The sequence below is a fragment of the Nilaparvata lugens genome, chromosome 2 (assembly GCF_014356525.2).
Source record: "Nilaparvata lugens isolate BPH chromosome 2, ASM1435652v1, whole genome shotgun sequence".
Lineage (NCBI taxonomy): Eukaryota > Metazoa > Arthropoda > Insecta > Hemiptera > Delphacidae > Nilaparvata > Nilaparvata lugens.
In genome coordinates this window covers 18,667,614-18,688,790 of record NC_052505.1, presented here as the reverse complement: position 1 = coordinate 18,688,790, position 21,177 = coordinate 18,667,614, and the positions used below count along the sequence as shown (strand labels likewise).

Genomic DNA, 21,177 nt, shown 5'->3' with positions numbered 1-21,177 from the left:
CTGCTCTACTGGCCAGTGCAAAAGCATTGTTTGGATGATGTAGTCCATGTTTTCGGATGCAGTGATAATGTTGTCATAGCCGGAACGGCAATTCAGTTTTAAAATACACGGCAGCCGCTGAAATTTAAAGCCATGCGCGCTAAATGCACCGTGAACAAAAAAGACGTTCCAAGCAAGAAGAAGAAAAAAGAAGAATAAGTAGAAGAAGGAGAAGAAGGAGAAGAAGAAGAAGATGATGATAAGGATAAGGAAGAGTAGAAAGAGGTAGGAAGGAGATGGAGAATGTGGTGCAAAAGTACGAGAAGAAGGAAAGGAAAAGGAAGAGAATACGATGTGAAGAAGTAAGGTAGTGAGGAAGATGAAGATGAAGATGAAGAAGAAGAAGAAGAAGAAGAAGAAGAAGAAGAAGAAGAGAAGAAGAAGAAGAAGAAGAAGAAGAAGAAGAAGAGCTAGAATAACAAGAAGAAGAACAAGAACAAGAACAAGAACAACAAGAAGAAGAAGAAGAAGAAGAAGAAGAAGAAGAAGAAGAAGAAGAAGAAGAAGAAGAGGGAGAGGAGGAGGAGGGAGAGGAGGAGGAGGGGGAGGAGGAGGAGGGGGTGGAGTAGGAGGAGTGGGAGAAGAAGCAGAAAGGAGATAACGGTGGTGCAAAAATACGGGGAGAAGGAAAGGGAAATGAGTAAAATACGATGAGAAGGAAAAGTAAGGAAGTGAGAAAGATGATGGAGAAGAAGAAGTAGTCCTAGGGGAATGAGAGGAGGAAGAAAAAAAAGAAGTACTAGGTGATGGAGGGGTAGAACGGGAGGAGTAGTTGAAGAATTACGAGAGGATGAAAAGGAAGAGAAGGAGAAAATGTATGGAAGAAAGAAGAGGATGGAAATAAGAGGGATAGAGGAAGAATAGTATGATAGATAGCAAGAGGGGAGGATAGCAAGAAGATGGAGGAAGAAACGAAAATGATGAATGAAGAGTAGAAAAAGAAGAAGATGCTAAAGAAAAATAAAATGAATCAGAATAAAGAGTAATATTAATATTGGAAAAACCGGGAAATGGGAATAAAACAAAAAAAAGGTATGTGGAGAAAGAAGATGATTAAAAGGGAGAAGTTGAGAAGAAACCCTTTTCCCTTTTCATCATCTTCTTTCTCTACTTACTTTTTTTGTTTTATTCCCATTTCCCGGTTTTTCCAATATTAATGTTCCCTTTATTCTGATTCCTTTTATTTTTCTTCATCATTTTCTTTTTTTCTACTCTTTCTCCATCATTTTCGTTTCTTGATGTAGAAGAAGAAAAAGGAAACACGAGAGAAAGAAAAAAAAAGGAATTGAATTGTTATTAAGGGCGAAATTTGGACTCTAGGTCCTCTCTGTCACACAACCCTTAAATGAGGTAGAAAAAGATTAAGGGTGGAGTTTGGACTTTAGGTCCTCTCTGCCACACAACCCTTAAATGAGGTAGAAGAAGAAGAAAAGAAAGGATAAAGAAGATGTATAAAAGGAAAAAAATACAGGTGGAAAAATAGGTTGAGATTCAGATTCAGACCTCTTTATTCATGTGTGATTCCTTCACTCAAAACAAAATTCAACTTACGTTGTAGCGTTAAAAAGAGAAAGAGAAAGTGAGGTGCGAGAGAAAGAAAAACGAAAATGTGTACAGCCAACAGTTGACGGTAGCCTGCTCCAAATTGTATTGCTACTATGTTCCACTCTGCTGTGCCACAGATAATAAAGCAATATTGCTATATCTGTGAGTTAGGTCATAGCTGAAATAACATACCAGGGCATGATGTTATAACAACAGCTTTAAAATGGCGGACTACCCAGTTAATAAATATGGGAAATCGCTGGTTGTCTCCCGGCTATTGTCACTGTTATTATTTTGCGACCATGTCATAACAGGTCAGATTGTGTGTTTGTTTCAAGTGGTAGTGAATATTTGGTTGCAACCAAAATATTATTCTCTCGAAGTAAATTGTTTTGTTATAATTTTTCTGACCATTTTGAATTTCATTTTAACCAACGATAGGCTAGCAATTTGATGAAGCAGATAGCTCCATTCTTTCCAACGATTGAATCGTTTAAAAGTTTATTCTTCAATGACTAAATAATAAATTTCAATAATTGAGACAAAGTATTATATTTAAAAATTAATATCGGGGCACTGAGCTTCGCTCGTTCTTTTTATGTATTGATAAACAGAACACAATTCACTAAAATTATCGTGTTTATATTTTTCACAGCTGGCTATACGTCAGCTTATGAATTTCGGGGATGCGATATTTTCATTTTCCACAGAATCACTCACTCACGTTTTACTATCCACAGACGACGGAAGTCTCAGCTGTTTCAGCCAAGGACGAATTATCCTTTTAATGTCGTTCAGCGAGTTTTCCCAAGGACGAGACCTAGTGCAATCGAATTTTTATATCATAAACCTACTATGTTCCAAATCTCGTGAAAATCGTTAGAGCCGTTTTCGAGATCCGTTAAACATAAATAAATAACCATAAATATAAATAACCAATTATAAAAATATATACAGATATTGTTCGCTTAATATAATAGGATATTATACTGTATATACATTATTAAGAAACGATCTGTCAACATTGCAGAGCCAGAAAAGGATAGCGCTATCTTCTTTGTTGAATGATAGACAAGGATAGCAACACTAATGTTTATCAAATACTGCCATAACAACGTGGACCTCACTATAACAAAAATGCGTTACTATAATTTTCACTGACTTTGAAACGAGATTCTCACTTTAAGGGGTGTTTTCGTAACGGACAGACGACAGAATTCACTTTAAATTAACATTGGTTCTTATGGGAGTGTTCACGCATCGGCAGAAAGTTGAGAAGAAAAAAGGAACTGTTCAAATCGAAATCGAACTATCGTTCATTTTGCCGTTTTTTTAAAAGCCCATCAAAACAATGCTTTATAATGTAATTATATTCTATAGATACTCTCTGGACGTGAGTCAATATAGCGTTGTCAAACTAAATATATTTAGGGCCTACCTGAAAAAATATTAATTTCATATAATCTGGCAACGCCGGTATTTGGTCGGTTGGAAGCAAGAATAATAATAATATAGATATACTAGATAGATAAGCTATATACAATCCTTAAGTTGGAAACTCAAGTTTGATTTTTTCAAATCATTTATTTGCCATACAATAAATACATATTCAAAACAAATAAAAGAAAATATATAATTTTATAATCAAAATTATGAAATAAAAAGTAAGCATAAATTATACCAAAATCATAATTAGATACTTTTCCTCCACCTACTGTCTAAAGTACTTTCTTTACTCCCTGAAACATAATACTAAAGTGTCACTTTTTCGCTCTCGGTAGTAAAAAACAGAAAAACTCCCTAGGGAGGAAAAGTGACTCCATTTAAATAACATGGGAAGCATCTCTATTTCAAAAACTCACATTGTAATAGGTTAGATGGTCTAAGCTCAGATGAGAAAGCGTAATAGAGGTGTATGTCATTGAGTCAACTGAATTCAATACCACAACAAGAAATTTGATCAAGTCATGAAATATATGTTTGTATGATATTATATTCTTAATATTAGTAGACGATAAAAATTTATACAATCTTAAAAATATTTTATTCTATTCAAAATACCAGCCAACAAATATTTTTGTTCTGCAATTCAAATTTGAAACGCGTTATCTGGAGTCAGCCATTTTTGGTAGCCGCTCAGCTGATATAATTGTTACAACTTTAGCCGATAGATAGCGCAATCGGCAGTGCCAATCAGCCGACCGGTTTTTAGGTTTTAGATTTTAGGTTATGTTGTTAGGAAACATTGTCACCAATACGTAAGTTATTGAAATGATTTTATTTGCAGTTTCTATAAAAAAATGTAGATGGAGGAAAAATGTTGTGTAAATCATGAGCGAAAAATACTTTTTCTCTCTCAGGAAAATTGTTGCCCTCGGCTTTGCCTCGGGCTTCAAACTTTTTCCCACAGGGAGAAAAAGTCGTACTTTTCACTCTAGATATACAAATAACTATTTCATGTGTAATTTGGCATCACCAGCAAAATTAAGCCTTGCCCGCTGGTGAGAGTATTTTATTTGGAGCATAACCTAAGCGAAAACTAAACACTTGTCCTGTCTAATACCAAATGATTAAGTTTACAAAAATTCACTGCAATATATTCAATTCAATCAATCGTTCACCAGCGTCAAGCTGGATAAACACTTGTTAAACACTTGTCCTATCTAATACCTAATGTTAAAGTTCACAAAAATTCATTGCAAAATATTCAATTCAATCAATCGTTCACCAGCCTCCTGCTGGATAGAATTCGTCAATAATATTCATGAGTTAACAGTATTGAAATCTGAAAACTCAACCAACTTAATTCCCGTTAAATTCAAATCGACAGTTTCATGTAAATACAGCCTTGAACCGGGTTGTGACTACCGGTAGACTAGATATTTATAAACGACAGACGATGATTCTATTAAAATGATCGAGGCCGAATCGATTGAGACGGTTTTGATCTTGAAAGGCGCGCGACCACTCCAGTGAGTCAGGAGTCAGGACATTCACAGTCGGCTACCTCTAGATGGTGATGCAAGGTCACAGCTGATTCACCACAGCTGTTCTGCTCATCTACTATAGTGAGGTCCACGTTATAATGACAGTTGTTGATTAAAATTATTGGTGTTGCTATCCTTGTCTATCATTCGACAAAGCAGATGTCGCTATCCTTTTCTAACTCCTCAAAGTTGCCATTTCGTTTTGTAACAATGTAGAAATATTATAAGTTAACAAAATATTCAATATCAATCATGAAACTGTAGCCTTATTAATTGAAGAATACATTTTCTTGACGAACAGTTAATATTACAATATAGGGGCACCGAGCTTCGCTCGTTATTATTATTTATTGATAAACAGAACACAATTCTTCAAAATGATTGGGGAAGGACTAACAGGTACAGCCCAAAACTGTTTCTTCCCCGAATTTTGATTTATACACTATAAATGGTCCAAAAAGTATGTTCCATACACTTGAATTCAGGTTCAATTTTCGGTCCAAATATTTGAAAACAGAAAAGTTCTAATTTAGATTGTTTACAAACCAAATTGAATAAAAAATAATACTCACTAATAACTTAAAACTGTAAAATAATGATTAACTTTGAATATTATAAACGGTATATCAGATATCCTCTATAAAAGGCAGTGGCAAAGCAGAGATTCGGCATCGCTGTTCACCTGTCTTTCTCCACTGCCATTAGAACGTGGAACTCACTATGGACTTGGTATCAGTCACTTTACTCTACAACACTTTATTCAGTCACCATACTGAATAAAACTTGAACATGCTCAGACTTGGAAAGTATATCCGTGTTGCCAAGTTGTGCGAAATTTCAATCCTTTCATGCAAGCCCATATGACTGGATATATTAAAATTGACAACAACGAATGTGTAGTCAATTGACATACATCTGCACCGTGCAGAAGTCTAGATCATGACGGATTCAACATTGGCATAGAACAGGAGTGAAATTCACTCCTTTTCACAATTAAAAAAATCTGGTGTGGCGCACTCACACAACTTTCCTTGCCGTTATTAAAATTAATCACCTGACGCTAGTGTTCACGCGCATCGCAAGTCTACTATATTCAAAGATATGAGCCAACCGGTGACAGGACAATAACGCTGGAGACACACGAGGTCTGCTCATCCATAGTGAATGATTTAATAGAATCAACAGTTTGCAATTGAATAATCACATTTTCTCGAATTTGATCATAGGTATAAATTTGATCAAAATCTTTGGAGCCGTTTTCGAGAAACCCCTGTTTTTGACAGCATTTTCGCCATTTTAGCCGCCATCTTGAATTGCATTTGATCGAAATTGTTCGTGTCGGATCCTTTTATTGTAAGGACCTTAAGTTCCAAATTTCAAGTCATTCCGTTAATTGGGAGATGAGATATCGTGTACACAGACACACATACACTCATACACACACACACACACAAAATACACACACACACACAGACCAATACCCAAAAACCACTTTTTTAGACTCAAGGGACCTTGAAACGTATAAAAATTTAGAAATTGGGGTACCTTAATTTTTTTCGGAAAGCTATACTTTCCTTACCTATTATATGGTAATAGGGCAAGGAAAGTAAAAAAGTAACTGGTTTTTAGAATTTACGATGAAACACATGTTGAGTTCGTTCAAACATTAGTCAGTGAGATTTTTGTCATGAGAAACAAAATTTTGAGTTATAAAAATGATACTTCAGGTAAAAGTAGAGTTAAACTTAAAACTAGATTCAAACTTGGATTTATGAATAAAACTATCACTAACCTGGAGATTTCGTTTGTCGGGCGGTTTGGCCAAAGCCCTGATAAAGTGAGGATCTATGTATTCCGACATTTCGCTCTGCCGCCATCACTGCAATCTGAGCAACATATCCATAATCCGACCAATTTTCACGCACTAATCCAGTCTCCAAACACTAATAACACCCCGAAAATTCCCGAAAACGTCCCCAAAAACCACAAGTTACTCTCCACTAGACAACACTTATGTCGAACACACACTGAACGACTGATCCCCGTATTTTTTACAATTTCTCCAAACACTTTCAAATCTAGATGTTATTATCACTTCTTGAATCAAAACTTCTTTCAAATCTAGTAATAGTTTCCACCAGTAATATTAATCAACCACTATCATTAACTGATTGACGACGATTCAACTTCAATGAAAAACTAATTTGCTGCAGCTGGAGAAAAAATAACGGACTCATTAAAACTAATTGCTACCAGGAATTTATTGCTACTAAAATTTCATTAAAACACTGCACAAAACTCTATTTGTAATTAATTAATAGATGGAAAGTGGAGAGAGCTATTGAATGGTACCACTTGTTGAAGGATATTAATTGAATGGACCATGAAGAAAGTTCGTTAAAAACTGTGAAATTTTAATAGTTGATGATAAGTTGGTTGTAATAAATTGTGGTGAATTAATGAGAAAAAAACATACTTCGAATCAAAATTAATTAGGGTGATATGGAACTTGGAATGCTGTAAAAAAACTTGTTAGGTCATGGATGTTTCAGCAATTTAGAATCCAGGAATTTAGGAATAAACTAGAATCTAGTATCAATTAATGATCCTAAAATATGTGGAAACTTTAATATTTTTTCCTTGGACAAATCAGAAAGCATCTTCAAAAATATGATTCGTGATTTTCATTGACATCAGTTTCAAAACAAAACAAAGTGACAGTTAAATATAAAAACTCGGGATTTTCCTCTCAATTAATCGTGACAAAATGTGATGAATATTCGTGATGAAGACTCGAGAAAATCCAGTAATCACTGGCAAAGTGACAGCGAACTTGTCAGTCAAAATTTTATTGAATATGCTCGTCTCTCATCACATATTCCAAACATGTTTTCCCACTTTCCAATGATGACAGAATAGTCTACAGTTTTTTCAATCATCTCTGTCACTAAAGCAGAAGCATGTATTTTCATTTTGCTCATAAAACAATAATGATTAATATAAATTTGTAACGATATATTAGTACAATATATTGTATGAATGGAGATCAATTAAATCTTAATTTAATATGAAATGAAATTTCTACATTTAAAATCATAGGTAGTTTGATTTCAGTTGGTAAAAAAGGTGCGTAAGGGTTTTACCATAGATAAACCTTTTCAGTTGATGAAAAAGGCGCGAAAGGTTATACCATAGATGAACTTTATTCATGTAGTTTCTTGATGGTTTGAATGGCTAAGAAGAGGAATGTAATGATATAATTAATATAAGTACAATAATTGTATGAATAGAGATCAATTAAATCTTAATTTAATATGAAATGAAATTTCTACATTTAAAATTATAGGTGGTTTGATTTCAGTTGGTAAAAAATGTGCGTAAGGGTTTTACCATAGATAAACCTTTTCAGTTGATGAAAAAGGCGCGAAAGGTTATACCATAGATGAACTTTATTTATGTAGTTTCTTGATGGTTTAATTAAATTAATGGCTGAGAAGAGGAATGTAATGATATAACTAATATTAGTACAATAATAGTTGTAAGAATAGAGATCAATTGGAACTTCATTTACTATGGAATGACATTTCTACATTTAAAATCATAGGTAGTTTGATTTCAGTTGGTAAAAAAGGTGCGTAAGGGTTTTCCATAGATAAACTTATTTTACTATTTGTATGTAGTTTCTCTATGGTTTTATTAAAACCATAGCTAAGGAGGGGATAATTAATATTATTATAGGTACATACAGAAAATATTAAATTGAACATAAAAACAAGTCACGATTGGCAATTATCCAATATTACTAGTAGATGATCGGCTTGCTCTGCTCTGCTGTCTTTTCATTTTATGAAGCGCATACACGCACACATGCACACACCATACAGTGAATCACACACTATGTACTAACTTCTCAGAGAGGAGAAAGGAAATATATATTCTGTGTGATACTACAGTACTCCATAATTTCCCTCTCAGTATTATCTCATGCTGCTGATATCAACATAAGCTGTTGTTCCTTTTCCAATATAATTCATAATAAGTTTGGAATTATTTCATTCTATGAATGCATAATAAATAATGAGTCATTCTATTACACATTGGCAAATAATCTGATAATGAGATCCTTCAAATGTTTTTTATCAATGATTAAATGAGGCTCATCAATTATTGTTATACTTTTTTTCAATTCAAAGTGAAACTTCAAATCAAATAATTTATTATTAAATCACCATACCATCTGTTAGATGTATGCACTACTTTCATTTGTTTTCAGTTGTATCTTTGTTCGGTTCGTCATTTTTGAATCTGGCGCGCTTCCAGTGCCAACTTAATGTGTTTCCCCTTATTTTTTCCCCAGTCGTAAGTTCGTCACGCATTTATTGCTTTTGTGTCTTGTATTATTATCGTCTGACTCTTTAATCATTTTATGGTCATTGCGATTGTATTTTTTTTAATCTCTTTCAAGACTTTCTGTGAAGTTTTGAGTCTATTGCGTTGTGTTTTTCTTGTCATTTCCTGTTAGTTCCACATCGTTCCGCATCCGCCCTTTTGGTTGTAGGATGCTTCACTCGTCGACAACATGGCCGTTCGTTAGCGTCTTTCTCCATAAGTCACAGTCACCAAAATTTCTGAGTTTCCCGTATTTTTCACATTTTACCAATGTCTGGTTTTAAATCTTGTTACGTTAATCATATTCGACGTTTTGAGTCATAAATCATTAATTTCTCTTCGTTATTTATTGAAATAGCTCAATATTTCAATTTGTGCACCGCGTCCTCGTGGACAACTTTTACTCAAAGTGTGTTTTCTCCGCATTGGCCGTTTCCTTCGGCAAAACTCAGACTTCCTCCTAAGCACGGCAGCTTAGGATAACTTCTACGAGGAATTCGTTCCCAGTTCAAGCTGTTCTGGATCGTCTTCTATTCTCTTGTCAGTCTTGGTCTTACCACGCTGTCACCTCTCGGGGGGCCTTCAACCTTAGAAGGTTCCGTTGATAGTACTCTGCTGCTTCAACATCTCTACTGTGCACTCACAGTATTCGTCGTAGAAGGTCGTCTGGAGTTCAACTTCATCGGGTGTTCAATCCATTTGAACACATACTTGGTGGACATCCATGTTCACAAGTCTACAAGTCGAGGCTGGTCGCACTTTGTCCTCTCCTGGGCATTCCTACTTCTTCAATTCAACATGTCTCAAGCTGAGTAATTTTCATTTTTACCAACATTTTTGTCAACTTATGTTTTCTACGATTGAGACGTTTCAAGTCTTTATCTCGATTTATTCAAGACTCAAATCGATCTAATCAATTCAAGCATTTTGTTAGCATCTTGCGCATACCCTGTTTTACATATCATCCTATATTGTATTATTCTTTTTGTTGTACTAATTAACCTTTGTATTTACAGCTAATGTTCTCTGTAGATATTTTGTATACCTATTGAATTATCAAATTGTTTTGTCTTTACGAATTTGGTCTAGTACCTAAATTAAATTTTCATAAAGCAATTCACCCCTTTGAAAATTATATTTTCTTAATAATTCATGGTCAATTTGAGTAGTAGGCATTAAAATAACTTTGCAATTTATCTAATTTCATACAATTATTTTAAAGTCAATTTTGTATTTGAGATACATCAAATTCTCTTTTTTCTGCTTTTGTGCTTATGTGCCCATCTGAAATCTAGTTACAGCAACTGCTGTTTTTGTTCATATAAATTTTTTACTATTTTCTGTTGTTTATTAAATTGAATATTGTTAACCAATCTTTTCATTTGGTGTCTTACCCTTTTTTCTTAGCTACTATCAGAGTTACCATTTTGCCTCCAAGCTGCAATCAGTCTTGCAAGCACAGTGGTTACTCATCTCGGATATGTGGAATTTCGTCCATGCAAGTAATAAGACTTATTTATTTCTTACTCATCATTTTTATTCATTCGGCTCATTGCCACACAAATAAGATACAGTCCACTAATTTCTCTTGGACAAATTCTTCATGTTTTTGGTCCTCGCGTGCCGGCTGATCTCAGTGATCCTTGGAGGCCATCCTCATATTTCCATTTGTAAAGTCCCATTTCACTTTCACTGGACAATCAGTAATTGCTGAAATTTTTATCGATGCCAAATGATTGGATCTCTTGTGTATTTTTTAAATGTCTGTGTATTGTGTTAAACTTACTTAGGATTAACGCACTGTGTATTCTGGTTTTCATGCTATTGCTGCAATTGCCGAGCGCACTGCTACGTACTGGCACAACATTGCAACCACCTGTTTGACTCACCACACCGCACTGCGCACAAGCTGGCCCAAGTCTTGCCGCTCAATCGCTCTTCGTTGCACCCAAGATCAACGAACCTGCTACTGTTCTATGTGACAAGAACATTTTTGCGCACAGCTATTACTGTGGATGGTGCTCAGGTCGTATTATAAATTTATATTTGTAATTAGTATTTTTCAATATGTCGTCCAAGTCAAAAGCAAGTACAAAACCAAAATCCATGGTTCAACAATGGATTGGTGTAGCTAGAGAAATTGTGCGAATTCATAGCGAGTATATGAATGCAATCATTAGAAACACTGATGATTTTCAAAAATTGTTAACCGTAAGATCTCGACTATCTAAATTAGAAGAGCTCTATGATGATTGTTTCTTTCAAATCGATCATGAATCTATCGATCATGACGCTCATGTATCTTGTATGCAAAAGTTCACTGAAGTTGTAGCTAAACTTACTATTACTTGTGAATCTTTCGAAAGTCAGCAACAGATGCTACAGCATCAAACTTGTGACAACCAAATCTTATCTCATGACATATCACAAGATATGCCCGTACAAGATTTGCACATAAATAATCAAATGACATATCCTAATGTGTCTCAGCAAACAGCTGTTGGTAATCAACCAGTAGTGAGAAATCCCACTCATAATCAAATGTCACCTTCAGTGGCTGAAGTCAATCAACCTCAACCTCAATCACCACCTCATTATACTCGGCAGCCCGATTTTCAATTTCAGGGTTTTAAACTCCCAGAGATTCCGCTCCCCAGTTTCGGAGGAGATTTTGAGCGTTGGTTAGAATTTCGTTCATCATTCTCGGCTATAGTTGCTGATAACGTTTCTGTGTCACCTAGTGTAAAGTTTCAATACTTAAAGCAAGCCCTCAGTGGTGAAGCTCTTAACCGTATTTTGAACGTTCCACATGGAAATTTTGACTTAGCTTGGACTTTGCTTAAGCAGCGTTATGACAACCCTCGCTTAATAGCAGACACTCATGTTGCTGCTATCTTAACGCCACCTGCTCTGAATTCAAATTCAGCTCCCTCTTGGAGAAATTTCATTGACCATCTCAAAACAAACATTCATGCTTTAGAGTCAATCAATTTAGAAGTTGATATCAAAAGTTTGCTTTACATGTATATTTTTACTTCTCGTTTTGATGCTCGCACATTGAGAGATTGGGAAAGACACATCTCATTAGTTGCTGTTCCCTCAATGGAAAATCTATGGAGTTTCATGGAAGCTCAACATAAAGTAGCGCAAGCCGTTTCTTCAAGTACTGCAAGCAACTCAAAGGAATTTCATAAATCTGTTATTAATAATGGCAACAATGCTAAGGCAATGCATTCCACAAGTAAGCCTGCTGCTCAGCAGCAATTCAATAACAATAATAGGTTTAAATCTAATCAATTTCAGAAAAGTGTTGCTTGTTTGTTTTGCAAAGAAACAAGTCATAACGTTTTCAGCTGTCCATCATTGCTCAAGCTGGCTCCCAGTGCTCGTGGAGAAGCTGTCAAGAGAAAGTCACTCTGTTTCAATTGTTTGAAGCCCTATGCTTTTGGACATTCCTGTCTAGGTGCCTGTCGTCAATGCGGTAGGAAGCACCACACTCTGCTGCATGAAGGTTCCTTCAATGCCAACGTAGGAAATGGTAATAATGCTGTTTCAAATAGTATTCAATCTAGTCCTGTGCAACCTGTGTTAGGTTCCTGCGCATGTTCAACAATTAACTCGCCGTCGACATCGAGGTCTTCAAGAGAAGTTGACAGTCACCAGACTAGCAGTTATCAACCTGCCACTAGCACATACCCAATCAGTGACTTAGGTTGCTCAGGCAGTTCGCATCAGTCTTCCGCTCATACGGATCCAGTTTTTAAAGCATCCAACAATCATATTGCAATTTATTCCAGTTGTTCTGCTTTCAGCAACAACAATCAGAGGTCTTCTCTTTCTATTATGCCTACTGCTGAAGTTATGGTTTTGGACTCGACAGGTCAACCCGTTTTGTGCCGCGCATTATTGGATACAGGCAGTGATTCTTGCTTAATAGCTGGACACTTAGCTACTCGCCTAGGACTTCCTATGTTGCACAAAGATATCATGATTCACACTGTTTCCAGTACTCCCGTAAAATCCACTGTTGTGCATTCAGTAACTGTCAAGTCGACAGACCAAAGTTGGTCCACCACAGAGGAATTTTTAGTTGTGAACAAAATCTCTTTAAATTTGCCAGCATCCAAATTGGATCTCTCAGAATTTCAAATTCCTACTACAATCAAATTGGCAGATCCTCATTTTGATCAACCCAAGGGAATTGATATTCTTCTTAATGTGTCAGTTTTTGCATCCATCATGACTGGTGGACAAATCAAGGTCGATCCATGTTGTCCCATCATTCAAAACACACGACTAGGTTGGATAGTGTTTGGTAAATTGAAACTTTCTCAGCCTATTTGCAGCCCCAATCATGCAAATTCGAACTTTGTCTCTAGTTTTGAAATTTCTAATCAATTGGAAAAATTCTGGAAAACTGAAGAGCTCACTCCGATTGCACCCCTAACTGCTGAAGAAGTCAAGGTTGAAAAACATTACAATGAAACCACAATGCGTTTAGAAGATGGTCGATTTATGGTCACCCTTCCACGTAAGGATAATTTTTTCACTTTAGGGCAATCCGAATTTCAAGCGCGAAAGCGATTCAGTTCATTAGAAAAACGACTTTCCACTCAACCTGAGTTGAAATCTCAATATGTGGAATTCATGCGCGAATATCAAGAATTGAATCATATGACTCTGGTTGATCCCCCATCTGATCATGAAAAGGTGTACTACATTCCCCACCACGCAGTTTTCAAGCCGGACTCAACCACCACCAAATTAAGAGTAGTCTTTGATGCCAGTGCTAAAACGAATTCTGGAGTGTCGCTCAATGAGCTCCTGTTCAAAGGGCCCACAGTTCAACCAGACTTGTTTGATATCGTGTTACGTTTTCGTATGCATAAAATTGCTTTCACAGCTGATATAGCTAAGATGTACCGTCAAGTTCTTCTTCAGTCTTCTGATAGAAATTTTCATAGAATCTTTTGGCGAGATGATCCGTCATTGCCGCTACAACAATTTCAGTTGAACACCATTACTTATGGTACCGCTCCTGCTGCATTTCTTGCTACGCGCACTTTGAATAAGCTTGCGGAATTAGAGACTAGTCCCGATTCTCCGGTCTATCAATCCGTTCACCAGGATTTCTACATTGATGATTGTATCACGGGCGGACCTGATGTCAAAACAGCTATTTCACTTGCTCAACAATTAATTCTCTTACTTCAAAGCGGAGGTTTTGAATTAAGAAAGTTCATGTCTTGCTCATCTGAGCTCTTAGCATCAATTCCATCTCATTTAGTTGAAACTTCAGTCATCAAGCCCGTCTCTGAAGCTGATGGAAGTATTACAAAAGCATTAGGTCTAATGTGGAATTCCAGTTTGGATGAATTGTCCATTGCATCAAACGTTTCTAAAGATTTGCAAAAATCGTCTTTCACCAAACGTGAAATACTTTCAGTAGTAGCTAGTATTTATGATCCGCTTGGTCTTGTAAGTCCTGTAGTTGTTCTTCCCAAAATTTTTCTACAAAAATTGTGGTTGCTGAAATTAGACTGGGATGAAAAGCTTCCTACCGATTTGTTAAAAGAATGGCTCAATATTTTCCATCAATTACCTGATGTGCCGCAAATTTCAATTCCTCGTTGTGTTCTCAGTGTACATGCAAATTCAGCCATTGAACTGCATGGTTTTTCAGACGCCAGTTCCACCGCTTTTGGCGCTTGCGTTTATGCTCGATCTGTCTCAGATAACATACAAACTCGTTTGATATGTTCGAAATCACGTGTAGCTCCACTCAAAATACTTTCCATTCCTAAGTTGGAACTTCAGGCCGCTTTATTGTTAGCGCGTCTCATAAATCGAGTTGTCAAAGCTTTTAACTTACTTGGTATATCAATTTCAAATGTATTTCTCTGGTCTGATTCCACTACAGTATGCAACTGGATACGTGCTATACCCGATAGAAAAGATGTATTCGTAGCTGTCCGCGTTGCTGAAATTCAAGAGACTACATCCTTTTGTACATGGAATCACGTACGCACTTCAAATAACCCAGCCGATGTAATCTCAAGGGGTTTGACGCCAGCAGAGCTTGCTAAAAATAACCTATGGTGGCATGGTCCTTCCTGGTTAGCCAAGCCCTCAGATCATTGGGATTCATTTTCTTCAAATGTTGCTGTGTCCAATGTTGCTAACATTGCAATTGTCAATGAGGTTTCAGTGTCAGTATTTTCAAAATTATTTTCTCGATTATCTAACCCTTTCAAATTAATACGAGTTGTAGCCTACAGTTTGCGTTTTATTCACAATGTTCGGCATTCTAGCACACGTTGTTTTGGTGAATTGTCTGTAGCTGAAATTCAGGAGGCAGAACTTCATGTCTTGAAAATTGTTCAGCAGGAATCCTTTGGTCCTGAACTTCATCAATTGCGAGCGAAAACCGAGTTGGATTCTCGCAATAATTTGCATTCACTTTCGCCGTTTTTGCATGTTGACAATTTGCTCAGAGTCGGTGGTAGACTTGTGCATGCTGATGTACCCTTTGACTTTCAACATCAGATATTGCTCCCATGTAAGCACAAATTCACTAAGGCATTAGTAATAGCCACTCATCAACGTTTGTGTCATGCTGGTGTACAAGCTACTATGGCTTCGCTTAGACAGCGATTCTGGATCCCATCTACTAGACGTGTAGTCAAAAGTATTCTACGCTCCTGTGTCAAATGTTTCCGTTTTTCTCATGTCAAAGCTGAACAGATTATGGGACAACTCCCTGCAGTTCGTGTGAATATTGGTTCACCTTTTCTAAATGTAGGCGTCGATTACATGGGACCTCTTACCTTGCGTTTAGGCGGCCCTAAGTCTCGCACATTTGCTAAAGCTCATATAGCTTTATTTGTTTGCATGGTCACACGTGCCGTACATCTTGAAGTGGTCACAGAATTGTCTACCAAGGCCTTTCTTGCCGCGCTTACTCGTTTCGTTTCAATCCGTGGTATTCCTAATTCAATATATTCCGATAATGGCACTGCCTTTGCAGGTGCTAACAGTGAGCTTCAAGAGCTATACAAATTTCTTGCTGATTCGCAAAATCAACGTGTTCTTCAAACCGCAGCCACTAGTTGGCGGATACAATGGAATTTCATCCCGCCTCGTGCTCCCCACTTCGGAGGTTTGTGGGAACGCTCCATTAAGAGTTTCAAAAGTATTTTTAAAATTATCACTATCAATCAAATACTTAATTTTGAAGAGATGTATACCCTCAGTGCTCAGATTGGTGCTATTTTGAACTCTAGGCCCATCGTTCCGCTTTCAGAAGATCCGCATGATTTGGCGTATCTTTCACCAGGTCACTTCCTAATTGGTCGTCCCCTAAATGCACTTCCTACAAAACAACCTAAAACCAACCACATAAATCATCTTGCTCGTTGGCAAAGGATTGCGGACTTAAATCGTCAACTTTGGGATCGCTGGTCACAGGAGTATCTTGTTACGTTGCAACAAAAGCAAAAATGGACATCGTCGTCAGACAACATTGTCGTCGGCACGCTGGTGCTGCTCAAAGATCCAGGTGCCCCTCCCGCGGTCTGGAAATTAGGTCGAATCACTGAGGTGATTAAAGGTGTGGACAACAAAGTTAGAGTTGTCATGGTCTTTACTGAAGCTGGTACTTATAAGCGTGCAATCTCCAGCATCGCTCCACTTCCATTGGACGAAGAGTCTGAAAGTATCGCATCCATCTAACATATTTTATTTTTCATCTGTTGTGCAATTCCTTGAATTTCCCAACGGGCCCACTCTATGTTAGATGTATGCACTACTTTCATTTGTTTTCAGTTGTATCTTTGTTCGGTTCGTCATTTTTGAATCTGGCGCGCTTCCAGTGCCAACTTAATGTGTTTCCCCTTATTTTTTCCCCGGTCGTAAGTTCGTCACGCATTTATTGCTTTTGCGTCTTGTATTATTATCGTCTGACTCTTTAATCATTTTATGGTCATTGCGATTGTATTTTTTTAATCTCTTTCAAGACTTTCTGTGAAGTTTTGAGTCTATTGCGTTGTGTTTTTCTTGTCATTTCCTGTTAGTTCCACATCGTTCCGCATCCGCCCTTTTGGTTGTAGGATGCTTCACTCGTCGACAACATGGCCGTTCGTTAGCGTCTTTCTCCATAAGTCACAGTCACCAAAATTTCTGAGTTTCCCGTATTTTTCACATTTTACCAATGTCTGGTTTTAAATCTTGTTACGTTAATCATATTCGACGTTTTGAGTCATAAATCCTTAATTTCTCTTCGTTATTTATTGAAATAGCTCAATATTTCAATTTGTGCACCGCGTCCTCGTGGACAACTTTTACTCAAAGTGTGTTTTCTCCGCATTGGCCGTTTCCTTCGGCAAAACTCAGACTTCCTCCTAAGCACGGCAGCTTAGGATAACTTCTACGAGGAATTCGTTCCCAGTTCAAGCTGTTCTGGATCGTCTTCTATTCTCTTGTCAGTCTTGGTCTTACCACGCTGTCACCTCTCGGGGGGCCTTCAACCTTAGAAGGTTCCGTTGATAGTACTCTGCTGCTTCAACATCTCTACTGTGCACTCACAGTATTCGTCGTAGAAGGTCGTCTGGAGTTCAACTTCATCGGGTGTTCAATCCATTTGAACACATACTTGGTGGACCTCCATGTTCACAAGTCTACAAGTCGAGGCTGGTCGCACTTTGTCCTCTCCTGGGCATTCCTACTTCTTCAATTCAACATGTCTCAAGCTGAGTAATTTTATATTTTATCCTCAATTTCATTTTGTATTTTTTTAGGCTACTTTGTCATAATCTCCCGTTTAATGTGTGTTATTATTGGATTCACAATTAATCGTTCAATATATTTGAAACATCGCATTTTGAAGCTTCACCTTTGCTTCATATTTTGAACAGCAATTTTCATTGCAAATTCAATTTTTACATAACCTTACCTTGAAGCCACAGCGCTTCAGTGAACTTTTCAGTTTTTCCTAATTATGTTTATTGTATTATAAGCATTCTAAGTATTGCTTTACTAGTTCTGGTAATAGCTATTACAAATTCTCGGACTTGTCATTAAATCGCCTTTCGGCGTATATTTCATAATAACCTATATTTTGTAAATCCCAATTTACATAAGCATTCTAAGTATTGCTTTACTAGTTTTGATACAAGCCATTACAAATTTGGACTTGTCTTTGCATCGCTCTTCAGCGTATATTTCTTTTGTGTAATCTGTTTTGTTTACATTTCCATTTACATAACCTACTTTGTTTTACAACGTTTTATTTGCTAGCCTATGTGTAACCTTGCTACAGATCTTTTCCTATTGCAGTTATTACAATAATTAGCCCTTGCTATTATTATTATCTTTATTCAAGTCACATTTTTACTAGTTTTGAATCTACTGACTTAGTAATTTGATTAGGTTGCTACCGCAATATAGCGTTCAAATAATTGTGCTATTGTTCTGATGTGTGTAATAATTATGTATTGATGAGCTTTCTACCAATTTTAGACAGCACTAAATAATTTTCATTTTTACCAACATTTTTGTCAACTTATGTTTTCTACGATTGAGACGTTTCAAGTCTTTATCTCGATTTATTCAAGACTCAAATCGATCTAATCAATTCAAGCATTTTGTTAGCATCTTGCGCATACCCTGTTTTACATATCATCCTATATTGTATTATTCTTTTTGTTGTACTAATTAACCTTTGTATTTACAGCTAATGTTCTCTGTAGATATTTTGTATACCTATTGAATTATCAAATTGTTTTGTCTTTACGAATTTGGTCTAGTACCTAAATTAAATTTTCATAAAGCAATTCACCCCTTTGAAAATTATATTTTCTTAATAATTCATGGTCAATTTGAGTAGTAGGCATTAAAATAACTTTGCAATTTATCTAATTTCATACAATTATTTTAAAGTCAATTTTGTATTTGAGATACATCAAATTCTCTTTTTTCTGCTTTTGTGCTTATGTGCCCATCTGAAATCTAGTTACAGCAACTGCTGTTTTTGTTCATATAAATTTTTTACTATTTTCTGTTGTTTATTAAATTGAATATTGTTAACCAATCTTTTCATTTGGTGTCTTACCCTTTTTTCTTAGCTACTATCAGAGTTACCATTTTGCCTCCAAGCTGCAATCAGTCTTGCAAGCACAGTGGTTACTCATCTCGGATATGTGGAATTTCGTCCATGCAAGTAATAAGACTTATTTATTTCTTACTCATCATTTTTATTCATTCGGCTCATTGCCACACAAATAAGATACAGTCCACTAATTTCTCTTGGACAAATTCTTCAAGTAGCGCTCATCGAATTCCCAGCTGTTTACCCAATTGTCAATATTTGCAGTGGCAGAAGTCTTCGGGGTGAATTACATCATTTAATTTGGATTTTCGTTTAATAATAATTTCTTTAGCATTTGAATAAATACAATATCTCAGTAATTTTCATCTGTTGCGATTTGGCAACCCTGTAATTTTTCGGATTGAGGTCCAAGTCTCAACTTATTTCATACAAACTATAGGCTTGTGTGTGGGTAATGATAATATATAAGTAAAGACAAAGAATTAGGTGGATTTCGAACCACAAAACATCTCTACTACTCACTTAAAAATTGCAGCTGTAAGTCACTACCAAGCTGGTACAAGCACATTCTGAGGAAGTCATGTTTAGATAGCTTGATAAACGAACGGAAATTAGTCATGCCATAGTACATGAACAACAAGGACTCTAATGGAATTCTAATAAGGTTCAAAACGTAAGAAGAGATGAAGAAATCAAAGGGAAGATTATACAAGTATACATAGTATCAGAGAAAACTCCTATAAAAATCCTTGTAATTCTGTGATAGTATATACAAGAAGAGCACTGTACTAAAGTGAGATCCACTACTAAACTGTCATCATTTCTCATTCATAAAATCAATGCTTTTCCTATCTAATCAATGCTGACAGATTGGTGTTAAGGCTGTGCAAAGGCTAAAAATAAACTTTCTACTCCTGATATTTTTCAAAGTTTTTCGATTTGTATATCATCAAGCTATCAAAATTAAAAAGTTTTCTCAGGAAAACATTTTTTTCCGATCATTACTTTTTGAGGTATGAGCGACTGAAGTGTGAATTTTTGGGACAGACCACTTCAAATTCGGTACGATATAAATCCAAGAGATTTAGAGGATGGATTCTTCATGGTATTGTTGATCTATTAAAACAAAAATGTTCTGAAAATATAAATTTTTGTAAAAGTTATTCAATGTACCAAAAATAACTATCTTAAAAATTGATAGTTTCAGAAACTTTTTGTTTTACTAGATCAACAATACTATGAAGAATCTATCCTCTGAATTACATGGATTTATCGCTTACCGAATTTGAAATGTTCTGTCCCAAAAATTTAAACTTTAGGCGCTCATATCTCAAAAAGTAACGATCAGAAAAAAGTGTTTTCCTGAGAAAACTTTCTTTTTTGATAGCTTGATGATATACGAATCGAAAAACTTTGAAAAATATCACGAGTAAAAAGTTTATTTTTAGCCTTTGCACAGCTTTTATCTCAATATATATGAGCTTGAGGTACAGGTTTCTATATCTTGCTTGTTACAAAGATGCTTCAGGTATAAACATCTCAATAAACTATAGATAGATATAACTCAGTTGTTCTGAGAGAACAATACTGTTTGTACAGTTTGTAGTAGCATTAATCATGCTTTGTCTTTCAACTTAAACTTCCGGCCAAGACTAGAGTGAACCATAGAGATGGTTTACTCTCTCACTCTCTCTCTTTCCCTCCTCTACTCCTCTACTCTCTACCACTTCTCATCCTCACCCTATTCTTCTTCTTTGTCTAATTTTTACTCCCTCATTTCTCTTTTCGTCTCAAGAAAAATTTTAATTCTAATAATAATTTTAACATGAGTATAATTTGTGGATTTAAGTGAAATTTTTAATATTTTTTGTGATTGTGAAGGAAGATTTTGGTTTGGATTTGTATTTTGAAATTAATTAATGTGATAAATCCAAAATTATTGTAGTACATACATTTTTTGGACTCAAAATAGTGTGTGAATTAAGTTATTATTTACATAACCTCTAGACCGTCTATTCCAAATTAAGGTTTAAAGCAGTTTTGGGCGAATGCCTGTTGTTTTTACCTGAATTGTATCTATTGTCTATGAATAAATGAAATGAAAAGAAAAGA

General features: G+C 35.9%; 2 protein-coding genes across 2 annotated transcripts in view; one reads left to right on the top strand and one right to left on the bottom strand.

The window, feature by feature from the left end:
* The window catches only part of LOC120349811 (rap guanine nucleotide exchange factor 6-like), a 116,644-nt gene that overhangs the window by 94,253 nt on the left and 1,214 nt on the right, over positions 1-21,177 (bottom strand). Inside the window, exon 2 of the mRNA XM_039420719.1 lies at positions 6,364-6,784. Coding sequence (XP_039276653.1) covers positions 6,364-6,432 — 69 coding nt within the window. The 5' untranslated portion in view covers positions 6,433-6,784. The remainder of the gene's footprint in view (positions 1-6,363; positions 6,785-21,177) is intronic.
* On the top strand, positions 13,200-16,691 carry LOC111057795. The gene is made up of 3 exons (XM_022345263.2): positions 13,200-13,889; positions 15,988-16,119; positions 16,428-16,691. The coding sequence occupies exons 1-3, from the start codon at positions 13,200-13,202 to the stop codon at positions 16,689-16,691; spliced, it is 1,086 nt and encodes a 361-aa protein (XP_022200955.2).

Coding starts and splice junctions, on each gene's coding strand:
- LOC111057795 (XM_022345263.2), top strand. CDS start 13,200: ATGACTGGTGGACAAATCAAGGTCGATCCATGTTGTCCCATCATTCAA. Junction 13,890..15,987: donor TAGCTAAGATGTACCGTCAA/GTTCTTCTTCAG, acceptor CTGCCTTTGCAG/GTGCTAACAGTGAGCTTCAA. Junction 16,120..16,427: donor TCGTGCTCCCCACTTCGGAG/GTTTGTGGGAAC, acceptor CGCTGGTCACAG/GAGTATCTTGTTACGTTGCA.